The sequence below is a fragment of the Nylanderia fulva genome, unplaced genomic scaffold (genome assembly GCF_048542155.1).
Source record: "Nylanderia fulva isolate GAGA-0341 unplaced genomic scaffold, ASM4854215v1 Scaffold21, whole genome shotgun sequence".
In the NCBI taxonomy this organism is placed as follows: Eukaryota; Metazoa; Arthropoda; class Insecta; order Hymenoptera; family Formicidae; genus Nylanderia; species Nylanderia fulva.
Window position 1 is genome coordinate 1,834,426 of NW_028190275.1, and position 13,417 is coordinate 1,847,842.

The 13,417-nt window shown below is 32.0% G+C and overlaps 2 protein-coding genes across 5 annotated transcripts in view; one reads left to right on the top strand and one right to left on the bottom strand.

Moving 5' to 3' along the window:
- Nucleotides 1-639: 639 nt before the first annotated feature.
- Nucleotides 640-4,195, bottom strand: LOC114930181 (CIMIP2 protein GA14893). Its single transcript, XM_085482621.1, has 5 exons — nucleotides 1,959-4,195; nucleotides 1,647-1,785; nucleotides 1,406-1,502; nucleotides 1,103-1,278; nucleotides 640-963 (listed from the first exon to the last, which is right to left on the bottom strand). The coding sequence occupies exons 1-5, from the start codon at nucleotides 2,009-2,011 to the stop codon at nucleotides 901-903; spliced, it is 528 nt and encodes a 175-aa protein (XP_085338747.1). The 5' UTR covers nucleotides 2,012-4,195; the 3' UTR covers nucleotides 640-900.
- Nucleotides 2,407-13,417, top strand: part of LOC114935367 (uncharacterized) — a 41,934-nt gene continuing 30,923 nt past the window's right edge. For 2 of the 4 annotated variants that reach the window (XM_085482615.1, XM_085482616.1), the window contains exon 1: nucleotides 2,407-2,903. In XM_085482615.1, coding sequence (XP_085338741.1) covers nucleotides 2,802-2,903 — 102 coding nt within the window. In that variant the 5' untranslated portion in view covers nucleotides 2,407-2,801. Of the gene's footprint in view, nucleotides 2,904-8,401; nucleotides 8,717-13,417 lie in introns of those variants that run through there. The other 2 variants (XM_085482617.1, XM_085482618.1) reach the window with 1 other exon arrangement.

A 13,417-nucleotide genomic window follows, 5' to 3' on the forward strand; every position in this document is an offset into this window, starting at 1 on the left:
ATGTTTAGAACCGTGAGTCGCGTATCCTGTTGCCAAATGTTTTCCGAATTGTTTTTAAATTATGTCTTGTGCAAAACTAAAGTACAAATCTAGATGTTGAGTAAATCTCATAAATTTAAAAATTGAAATAATTTATATAGAATTTACAAATTATTGTTTTGACATATAAATCATATATAAATTATTTAAATTATATAAAATTATGTCGCACAAAAAAAGAGATATATAGATTACATTAAAATTACAATTATTTTGAATAATTAATAACTATAACGTGATCTCAATTAATTGGCTTACTTCTTGCGTTTTCGCGAATGAAGGAATACCATGCGTCATTTTTGCTTTTCGAAAGTTTCATTTTATTCAATTATTAATAATTACGCAAATATCGTATTATTTTATAAGACTCGAAAGAATAGAATCGTAACCTGCAAATATTTAATTTGAAACATTTAATGATGGAAGAAATTTATAGGTAATTTATGAAAACAATTGAAATAACAACGCTTTACATTTATATCATAAAACTTCAAAGAATTGTTTAAAACCAAATATTTTAATTAAAGTTTTAATTGAGAGGTAATGTCATTTCATGACAAATCATGTATGGCAATAATAAAAAATATTCATGATAATTGATATATAATTAGGCGATTGAAACAATATTGTTTTTACAAAAAACATCTTTTGAGATTATTTCCCAGGTAGCAAGCTGACGTCATTAAACGTCAAAGTGGCAAAGTGGCATCATTTTGACGTCGAATAACATCATTTTGACGTTTAATGACGTCAGCTTGCTACCTGGGTTTAGCAAAATTGAGTATTCGTTATAATTTGTTAAGTTTTTACATATGTAAAATGAAGATGCACACGTTTTTTCGGAAATTTATGGTGAACTCGTCACTGCGCCATCCATTCAGGCTGCACGGTTAACACTGGTAATTTAAATTGGCTCTTAATCAGCTACAATAAAAATATTCGACATTAATAAGAATCTTGGATTTCAAGATTCTTTAATTTAAAACCGATTATTTTTATATGTATTATTTAGACGTCAAATGACGTATAAATATTTTCATATGTCATCACTTTTCTCTCTCACCAAACGTTCCTCCAAATTTCGCGGTTCGAACCGTCCGCTTTGTACGTCGATCGTTTTTTTCAATCGATTTAAATTCTCCTTAGCTCGTAATTGTTGCCGTTCGAAATCGGCAAGTCCTTCGGTCGCGAGCACCGTGTATCTCTGTCCGATTCTAGTGCTCAATCCTGGTATGAAACCTAAGCAATATACATATAGGATTTGAAAAAAAAAACTTTCATTTGGTTTTAGTGATAATTTTACTGATATTCATATCAGTTTGTTTTGATGATGCAAGCGTCACAGTTACAAGAAACCGATAAGCACCCTCGTATCCTGGTATCATAGGGTGAACGAATACAGGATCGGTCCTCTTGACACGAATATTAACTACATTTATGTCATTCTTTGGTGGTCTCCATGCCTATATATTTATTATTAGGGAATAATATAAAATATGTCAAGTATAACTAAAATGTACTCGATTTCTTCAGCAAATTTTCGAAAACTTGTTAAACAGTTTTATCTTATTATCTTATCACGAGAACAGTATTATGCATTCATTCACCTTGCAATCATCAGTTGCACGATTCGATAAAATGAGCGTATTCGCATGGTCAACTGTAGGATCGAGCAGGAGTTTATGCGTGGTTTTTGCATATGTTGCACCATGTTTAAATCGATATTGCGGGCAATAACCAGTATATCTAAAAAGAATATTCGGACCATCTTTTTAAAGTTTCCAGGACAATTTATTCGACCCAATTATGTCAAATTTTTTTAATTCAATAATTTAATAAATTATTATTTCTTATAAATTTACTTTTTAAATATAAACGATAGGAAACTTATTATCGCTTTGTGAAGGTTAAAATTTTACCCTGGAATCAGATGAGGCTCTGCCGTAATTAATAATTCTGTTCCAACAGTCATTCTGTAAATTTGGCTCCTCCAAAAAAAAAAGAACAAAAACTGGTCAATTTTGAAGCAAAGTGTTAGTGTTTTCTATTTTTAATTAAATATATTTTCGCAATTAACTTATTAATTTAACTGGCATACTGCCAAACAATTGAAATTCAGATGTCTTTATTCTCATTGTCAGTCTCGGTTACTTCACTCGTTACGACTTTTGCTTTCGACGAATGAAGAATTGATGCGGGTGGAAAGAGATAATCGACCAACAAGGAAAGTATAGGGATGACGAGGAAAAAGAGAGAGAAAGAAGAGAGATTATTTGTGATAGAGTAGGGAGAGCATGCGTTACGTATTCAAACGGGAGAAGGTGTACGCGATTTAGGTTTCGCTTTCCAGTTTTCATGGGACCATCGTGACGGTCGCACGTTGGGTTTCATTTTCCGGAAGTGTTTCTCCTTTATAATTAAAAAAATATTTCATTATATTTAGCGCTCGCTCTTTTATAATTAAAAAAATGAATCTAAAAAGAGACGGAAAATAAGTTGGTTTGATTAGATAAAGACGCGATTGAAATAAGCGAGTGTAATTCAATCTCAGATAATTACAAATCACAGAGATAAAGGTGGAAAATTGATATGCAACCTTAAGATAAAGTGTTTTAATTATCGAAAGACCGTTGGAAGAACGTTAGTGATGCGGAATAATTTTAACATGAATATTTGTGAAGTGTAAAATGTGACACGAGTGTTTTTCTTATTGCGTTTTTTTTAACGTAAAAATTCATAAATCGTATAATTGAAACGCGTCAATGAATTATTTGGAGGCGAAAACTATGCGGTTTCGTCGAGAAAGGAATTCCATCTTTTACGTTGAATCTGACTGCGAACCCGCAAAATTAACCCAAGACAAGGTAAACGACTTACTTATGCTTAAACGGTTAATGACATTAATCGACAGATTGCAATTATGTTCCTCAATATTATTGCTAACAATATTGACATTTGTTTTAACCAATTAAGTCTTCCTTTTTAATTAATTATTCGACAACTTAATTAATTACTCGACTACAAATAAGTTTTCGAAAATTAGGTATTTATATATTAAAAGAAATAAATAGTAGAGAAGAACGAGGGAGAGAAAATAGTAGAAAAAATTATTATTAATTAAGCAGATGTATAATTTATGGAAAAGTGGAAATTCCACCCACATATACTTGCTTACGTGCAGAAGCGATGATAATAACGCGTAAAAGGAAAAGTGAAACTTGCGGTAATAATACTTAACGCCTGGCCACGTTTATGAATTCCCCAGATTTCGACAGCGAAGCGCAAGAGAGTGAAAATTTTATAAAGCTATTCTTAATACACACACACACACACAAGATTGTTCCATTTTAATTTTACATATCTCATTTTGAATTTAGCATTAATTCTTGCATAATACGAAATTGCTTACATAACAAAAGAATTAAATAACAGTTTCGTTAATTGTGATTTGATATATTAATTATGTTTGCGTAGAAAGTTTGAAATTAAATAGGGTGTCCAGCGGTCAGGGAAATCTAGAAAACCATTGTCAGGAAATTTTATAAATCTGGAATTGTCAGGAAACAAGTCAGGAAATTTTACTATTTATCTGGATTTTTTCACATTATTCTACATTTGTGTCAATGATTTGAAATTTTTTATTAAATAAATATAAACTTTTCCTTGACTCTCAACACGCTAATTTTCTGTGCTGTTAAAAATCGATTCGTTCATTTATATTTTCATCGTCGTTATTTTATTTCAATGTGTTTGACCGAGACAAAACTAAAAAAGCTGATATAATATAAATAAAAAAGGTGATTTAAATAGTTTATAGTGACATGTTTGTTTCGATTATCGTACATAATGCAAATTATATAATTGATTAAAATTTTTGTTTTTTAACTTCCGAACGTTTTCATTGTTGACAAAAATATCTGAAGGGTTTCATGATTTAACATTTAATTGATTTATCATATAGAAATATGCAAATTATGTTTGGAAAAAATAATACTAAAAAATCGGGGAAAAAATAAATGTCTAGTCTTGGAAAATCTGAAAAAGTCAGGGCATTTTTTTCATTGAGTCTGCTAGATACCCTGATTAAGCACAAATCGCATCGTTTATCGAGGGTTAGAACCTGACCAGGTGCATACTATATACCAGGTGAACGAAACGTGCATGTGCGTTGTACGCGATGAAGGAATAATGAACATAATTTTCTCTCCTGTGCTTGCTCCGTTTTATAGTTTGCGTCCCCATAACCGGAAGTGGCGTTATCGCGCCAGTTACTCGCTGTCAGTGTGGGTGGACGACGTGTATAGCGAGAGAAATACACGATACAAAACACTCTGAATAATACAAAATAATCCAAGACTTTAACACTTTTAACCCGAAAGTCTGACGTGCGTTACTTCAAATTAAAATACATATACAAGATCAATATTACATGTGTATTATAAAGTCATATATTGTGAAAAAACGCATCTCTCACATATATTTGTAGAGTTTATATTTGATTAATTAAAATCGTAAACACAGTTTGGTTTTTAATTAGCAATTTAATTATTAAAAAGTTTCTTTTTGCATCGATGTTGGGACGTTTTCTCATTGCATTATTTACGATACATTAAAAGTTCTTAAATATACAAACATAAAAATATCGATGCCAGAAATATGCAGGGTGATCGTTACTTAATCAGATAATTAATTTATTTCGTCTGTCTCGAAATAATTCTCGCAATTAAAACTCGTCGCGAGCGAATCTATAAATATCGCGGTCGCAGCTGATTTAATTTTTAAACTCGCAAGTTTGTTTTTTCCCTGTCTTCTCTTTCCTCTAGTTGCCTCGTTATGTCTCAAATATGGATTTAAATATACGCGTCAAGTATTTTCAGACAATTAAAAAATAAAATTTTGAAAAAAAAATATATATATTAGTTTTTCTGAATTATATATGAAATTAGATTAATCTAATTTGTATATTTATATTTATACACCGCGTTAATTTATTATCGAAAGATGCGAAACGGAAACTGCAAACGGAAATGGCTACAATGCGCACAAAAAATTGGTCGACACACGCGTTTCCCTGAATATCAATCGTTTTCGCCATGACTTTATAAATAAAATGACTTGGTTCTCCGGGCACGTGCCCCCTTCGATATAATAGAAAGGAAAGCATTCGATTGGCGCCCACTTTTATCACTATTTTCTACACGTTTTTAGTTTAATACCGCCATTTTTTCAGCAAAAAAAATCTCAGAAAAATTCACCATTTTTTTCATATCATCTCGACTAAAAACTTATATTTATAATCAATCCCTCTAATACAATTTTATAAGAATTGGATGTATCGTATATTTTTATTTAATAACGATAAAACTATAATGATTTATATATATAAATAATTACATATAATTATACATATAATCGTAAAATTATATGTGAAATATGTCCATTTTTATACATAATTATATAAATTTATATATAAATTATAAGAGCTCATGTAAATCTATATATGAAACATAAATAAATATATGAAGAAATACTCTTATATTTATTATATATATAAATTTATATAAAAAGCACTAGATCTAATTATGTATGGACATATTTCATATATAATTTTGCGAATGTATAATTTTATATATTTCTATATAATTGTATATTGTTATATATAAAAAATTGTTCCCGGGGTGTGAAAAATTTAACAAAGAAATTCGAAATCAAGCGAAATCTAGGGAGATACCCACGTGACGCAACATGGTGACACGTGCTTAAGACACGCGCTTAAGACACGCAGCATGAATCATCGCGTGCATCGCGTGTATCATTAAAAAAAAAAGGAAGAAAAAACAGGGGCTCTCTTCTAATTTCATCACTTGAATTTCGTTTCTCGAATATTAATGTCTCGATCGTATAGATTCAAACGGGTCGCAAACAATAAAATGCCGCGAATGCAATGCGAGTCACGCCGATCACGCGGATGCATCGAATGCATGTTCGGGAGACAAAGAAAGGAGTCGAAAGACACTCCGGGCCGTTGTTCGAGAATAGAAGACGCGTGCATAAATTATACGCGACTATCTGCATAATTTATCTGTCGACGCATCGATCATTTCATCTTCAAAAACATGACAGTGAATTTTAATTCCATTCTTATCATCTATTTTCAATTCTATTTTATACAATTATATTAACTTTGTATGTAGATATTATATATGTATTTTGCATATAATTATATTATACATATATATACAATATAATTATAATGGATAATATAACATTTATTAATATCTCGTATATAATTATATAGATATTAAATATATAAAATTGAACTGAAAAAATATATGCATTTATTCTTATATACTTTTATTTTATATGTAATCTATTTTAATCGATAAACCATTTGCCACAAAAATAAAAATATATGAGAATAGATGCACATATATTTCAATTTTATTTTATGTAATTATATTAATTTTGCATATACACAAATTATCAGATTTTTTAAAATATCTTTTATCCATATGAATTTATCGACCAAACTAGAGAGAATCTCATTCTTTAGTCAGACATGTAAATTTTGAGTTTTTATTCGCGAATCTTGAATTATAATCTTATTATATCTGAATGATGGAAACCTCAAGCAGAATGAAGGGGCAAATTTTTCAACGCCGCGGAAATCAATCTGTTTTTGAGGTAGAAGTCATTCCTGGCGACTTTCTCACAACGTGACCGCATTCCGCAAGGAATCCGCCATTCTGGCTATCAAAGATCCCGACGTATATCTCTCCAAACGTAAAATTAATTTTATATGCATTGAAAAATGGCAAAAAAATGGCAAATTCCGCGAACGCGATAAAAACAATGATCGTGAAACTCGATCGTCTTTAGATTCCATTCGCAGTATTGTGCTTAGATGATTTTAAAATTAGCTAGATAAAGATGAGATAAAAATATATAAATTTATCTTAGATAAAATGAAGATGATTTTGTTTTAAATATATCTAGATAAAAGGTAAAATTATATGTTGATTCATCTCGATAATTTTATAGATGATAATTTTTAAGACTGCTTATTTAAACATATAAGACTGCTTATTAAAAAAATGTAAGTTATAAAAGGGATATAAAAATATATGTATTATTCATATTTTTATTTATAAATTTTTATCGCTCATTGCTTAAATTTTGCTATGTGCTATGATTCTAAACCAAAATTATCCGAAAACTATTCTAGATATTATAATTTAGTAAAGATAATATTTTTTTCATCTAACAATAAAGATGCAGATATAGATAATACATATTTTGATTATATCTATGTAAAGATAAGATGACGCAAAGTTTCATCTATATAATTTATAGATAACAGCAAACACTGTCCGTCCGAGATCTCGAAGAAAATCCTCGAATCGTAGAATTATAAGACGAGAGGATACTCTAGGAATCCAGTGATGATTAAGGGCTTAGATATTAGAGGAAATTACGGCGGGATATGCGGTTAACGGTATCTAAAGGCTCTTGCACTCCTCCGCGGCTCGACACGTCATAAGGAATGAACGATATCAACGTTTACGCTGCGCACAGGACGCGAAGCGGTTCCTCTCGTTCGCTTCCGTCTTCTCGTATCGTGACTCACGCGCGCGTCTGCAAATCTCCTCTGGCAGACTTTATGGCGTTGGGAAGAAGCACCGTATAATCCGTATGCTGGTAGAATCGGCGAACACGACGTTGTTCAAGCAACGGATTATATAGACGGGAAAATTGTTCGCGCCTCCCGAACCAGGGATATTATAGGCTCGATTTTTCATGCACCCTTCCGAGAGATCAAACCCGCACTTATCTACGGTGAAATAGAAAAATAATAGATGCAAAGAAAATAATATAATTTTTATTTAAAATGTTAGAATTTATAATATATTTTAAATAAATAAACGTTGTTGTCACGATGTTAATTTTTGGATAAAATAATATCGATTCCAAATTGTTTATAAAGAGTGCTCGTAAATAGAAGGCACTTTAAAGGATTCTAGGTATGCTGTATAAAATAGAAATGAAATATAAATACATATTACACCCTATCTGTCTCCTCTTCTTCCCTCTTATTTCTTTATTACATTATCTATTTTATTATTGCCGAGAATATGTGTATTTTTTTCACTAGTTCGAGGTCGCTCAAAGAGAGGATGAAAAAAAAAATTGTATTAGACTTCCAAGCTGTCAAAGCAGGTCCATCGGAAGAGAGGGGACAAGAAAAGATCAAATAGGGTTGCTCGATAGAGAGGAAGAGAAAGGATATGAGAAAGACGGGGATAAAGGCCGGAGAAGGGATATGCTTCGCGACAACCATGACACACAGTTTAGTGTGGTTTTACTCTTCGTCAGGTGTGTCTCGTGGATCAGAGTTCCTTCGGGATCGGGAATCGCAAGGTCTCTGTCGAGTAGGAGTGATTTAAGCAATCGATCTCTTCAAGATACCCTCTCGAACGCGCTGAAAAACTGGACGGTTCCTTTTTTTCATTCACGTTTCAAGTTGCGATTCATCTGACGTTTCGTGGTGAAGATGTAATAAATATCGGTACGTTTGATCGTACGTAATCGTGATCGCATGATCGTGTCGACGATCCTTTCGAGCGTGACGGGTTTCCATCGACGACATTCACATGACGGACGGCATGTCGATTTAAAGGTGAGCTCTTTTCGCAGTCGCATACCTTCGAGTCGACTTGAATAAAAGGCTCGTATATTTCGAGCAAAATTATTGAGAAAATATAGAAATATGAGTATGTGTATACTAGTATGCAGGTACATTACATGTCTTTTTACACCGCGATCATATTTATAATATATTGGCAAAGTAGGTGGACTGAAACCGGTTGACAAACTTGACACAAAAAGGAGCGATTCTGATACGAATCTCGAGTTTTTCGCGATCTCGTAATTATATATAGTAAATGCAACGTAATAAATATATATAACATATAGTATCAAATATATTTTATAATATATAAAATGTATACGCGCGCAAAGAAAATTTTCTTTTAGAATTTACCCTGAAAATCATGGTAATCGTGGGACAATATATATATATATATAAATTAGGAGAATTTTATATTTATACGTATTTATCTACCACAATATAAGATATCAAATATGTTCGATTAATTTTACTACGTACATATTCATATTTTTTTATTGTAGTAAATATTTTAACCGGAAAAACTCTTATAAAATTCTTCCAATATTGTCCCACGATTACCATAATTTTCAAGATAAATTGTAAGAGAAAATTCTCTCCGTGTAATATATATAATAATAAAAATTCTTGTAATTAAAAATACAATATTAGGATAAAGGTGTAACATTATATATCAATCGTATTTTATTTATTTTTTTTTTTTGAAAATTGATTATTTATACGCGATATAGTGTAAAAAAATTATTCAAGTTTTGAAATGCGACAGTTGAATTTTTTGTCGAGAAAAATGTTTAAGGACGTGAAAACGTTGTCTTCTCGTGAGAAAAGCAGGTTCTTCTTTTTTCTCGATTTCCTGGCAGGAGCATGACTAATCTCGAAGTTCAAGGAGTCAATTGCGATCGGAACCGGTCGACGACAGGTAGTCGAGACGTGCACGAGACGCTTCTGAGAGCTCTTTAATTTAACTCGTCGTTTTTTCCAGGATCGATAAAATCGTGTCGAACGAATACGAATAGCCAATGATTAATGGTTAATGCTCGACGATTAATTCCAATCGTCGAAACATCTGTCCGGGATGCTCCGTTCTTGTTTCAATAAAAAAATAGCTTAATTATGTCAATTGCACTCATAAATAACTTTACTGACGTCATAAACAAGTGATCGGTTGTTTATTCTTCCTTCGATAAATATTATATTTATGTATATAAAGCGATCTCCACGACAGCGGCCGCGTTTCAAGACGCGCGTCTTTCAACCGTGCGCCAAGGGCGACTTTAACATTTAATTAAAAATAGCAGCGGATTAAGAGGCGCCGATGTAAAGGCGATTAAATAAGGTCGCGCGGTATTTAAAACCCACGGAATAACTATCACGGGTCGATAACCGCGCTATCGCGATATAACGAGCCTGTAATTGCTGTCGCGTAACTAATGGAACCGTGTTAAGTCGATCGCATCTCTCTTTATCTCTTTATATCTCTTTCTCTTTTGTCGTGCTCATTTCTAATTGATTCCCCGACATTTATTCGCGCTGCAATTGCACGATTCGTTACGCAATTCCGTTTACGTTTCTCTCTCTCTCTATATATATACATACGATTCGATGATCATTGCAATTTTCATCCGGCCAATTTGCTCATCCAGATGCGCCAAGGGCATCCATTTACAAAGGTTATCGAAGGATCAATCGGAACGCATTTAAGTGTAACGCAATATACATATTTATTTAAAGAACATTTATTCGAGCGCAGGTGGATATTTCTGAAATTACCGAAAGAACGACGTACATACAATTAAAGATATAAGTATATAATTTTGTAAATGTTCAAATTTTGTTTAATCGTATGAAATATCTCTCCGTAAATGCGTTACATTGCACTTTTTTCTCTTAAATTTTACCCTGAAAATCATGCTAATTGTGGGACAATATGGTATTGGAAGAATTTTATAAGTTTCTGTAATTCAAATATTTATCACAATAAAAAATATTACGCACATAGTAAAATTAATCGAACATATTTTATATCTTATTGGGATTCATATAAAATTCTCCCAATATTGTTCCACAATTACCATGATTTTGAGGGTAAATTCTAAGAGAAAATTCTCTCTGCGTATATGTGTCATATAATTTGAATATAATTTTCTATATATAAATTAGCCCTTTGATGTACTTTCCGTTCGTTTACCACACTCAAAAATATTAATATGTAAATAGTAAAATTAATCGAACATATATTTTATTAGATATTAATATTTTTATCGTGCTAAATATTAATCGAAAAAACTCATAAAATTCTTCCAATATTGTCCCACAATTACCACGATTTTGAGGGTAAATTCTAAGAGAAAATTCTCTCTGCGTATATGTGTCATATAATTTGAATATAATTTTCTATATATAAATTAGCCCTTTGATGTACTTTCCGTTCGTTTACCACACTCAAAAATATTAATATGTACATAGTAAAATTAATCGAACATATATTTTATTAGATATTAATATTTTTATCGTGCTAAATATTAATCGAAAAAATTCTTCCAATATTGTCCCACGATTACCATGATTTTGAGAGTAAATTCTAAGAGAAAGTTTGAAGAGAAAATTCTTTCTCTGTATGAATGAACTGGATCGACTATCGTGTCATCGACTTGGTCACCCGATAGGAAATGGAATAGGGAGACACGCTCGCGGCAACCCGTTAGTCATTGTTATGCGATGTGACGTGAAGCGCAGGCATGTAGTAGATATACGTACGCGTTTAGCCTCGTTAGGAACAATTAAAAGCGGCTCGAAGCTTAATTGGCGCGACCGCTAAAAGGCGCATTCGTTTAATCCACTTTATTAAAGAAATGCTCGCGCGTGCGCAAAGAGCGAGCGTTTCATTCTCGTGGGAGACGTACCGTGAAAATGAATAGAACGGATCAAATTGAGGGGCAAATAATAAAAAAAAGCCTGAGTCATATATATTCGCAGAGGGCGAATATCTCGAAAGAAGACTCTTAAATATTTAATATTTAATTATTATACAAGTATTTGCACACACACAGAAAGAATTTTCTCTTAGAATTTACCCGGAAAATCATGGAGTCATATTGGAAGAATTTTCTATTGTAAGAGATTAATACTTATCACAATAAAAAAATTCATATCTACCATAAGATATAGAATATGTTCGATTAATTTTACTATGTGCATAGTAATATTTTTATTGTGGTATAAAATTCTTCCAATATCATATTGTCCCACGATTACCATGATTTTCAGGGTAAATTCGAAGAGAAAATTCTCTCTGTGCAGATTTGTACAACACCGCGAGATGAAATTATACATACAACGAGAGGAGATGAGGCGTTTTTCTCGAGAGAGACAAAAAAAAAGTGATTATATTTGACAAAAGCTACACTCTATTTAAAGAGTTCAGAGTGCAAGCGAGTAACAAGTCGACAGGGTTTAACTTGAATACGACTTGGTATTCAAAGCGAAGCTTATAAATTATGGACTCGCCTTACTCGTGCCTCGAACCCTTCATTTATCGCGCATACTTTTCTCGAAGAATAACGACCTTGTCTTCCTCTTCTTCTTCTTCTTCTTCTTCTTTTTCACTATAACGCTAGACGGTATTCTGACAGGCGACAGGGCCGCCTGTTTGTACCCTTTCACGTAGCTTCTCATAATGGGAGCCCTTAAGCTCGCGGAGAACAGGATAATGATGATGTCGCGTTTCCGTCGTTCTTCGCGTTTTTCGAAGAAATATCCCACGACACGTATATCCCACGTCCGAGCATTAAGTCCTTCCACTTACAGGGCTTTTTCGGTAATGAGGACGTGTTATGCAAATATCGAGATATTGTAACTACCAGACATATGCGCAAACATATGCGTCGTCTTTCACTTCCGTGGGGCTCAAGTTGGCGAGAAAACGAGTTCTATCGCGTGTTGGTCGTCATATAATTTCTTCGTTAATTTGCCATTTCCTTTGTAGCTCGCGGAATACGTTACTAGAGCTTTAAACTACTTGATTAACAGTGTTTGCTGTTATCTAAAGAAAATTATATAGATGAAACTTTGGCGTCATCTTATCTTTATATAGATAATGAAAATATGTAGGTATCATCTATATCTGCATTTTAGATGTGAAAAAAAATACTATCTTTATTCAATTATCTAATTTTCAGATAATTTTGGTTTAGATAGCACATAAAAATACTTAAATAGTAGAACTTAAGCAATAGAAATATGAATGCATATATTTTTATATCTTTTTTATAATTTACATTTTTTTTATAACTACACAGAGAGAATTTTCTCTCAGAATTTACCCTGAAAATCATGGTAATCATGGATAATATGGTATTGGAAGAATTTTTCAAGAGTTTTTCTGATTAATATTTACCACAATAAAAATAGTAACATCTACCATAATAAGATATAAAATATACGCGATTAATTTTATTATGTACATATTAATATTTTTTATTGTGATAAATAGTTTAACCGGAGAAACTCTTATAAAATTCTTCCAATATCATTTTGTCCATGATTATGATTTTCAAGGTAAATTCGAAGAGAAAATTCTCTCCGTGTATGTTTATAGAAGCAGTCTTAAAAATGATCTAGAAAATGATCTAGATGAATCCATATAATTTTATCTTCATCTGATCTAACATGAATTTACATATTTGTATCTCA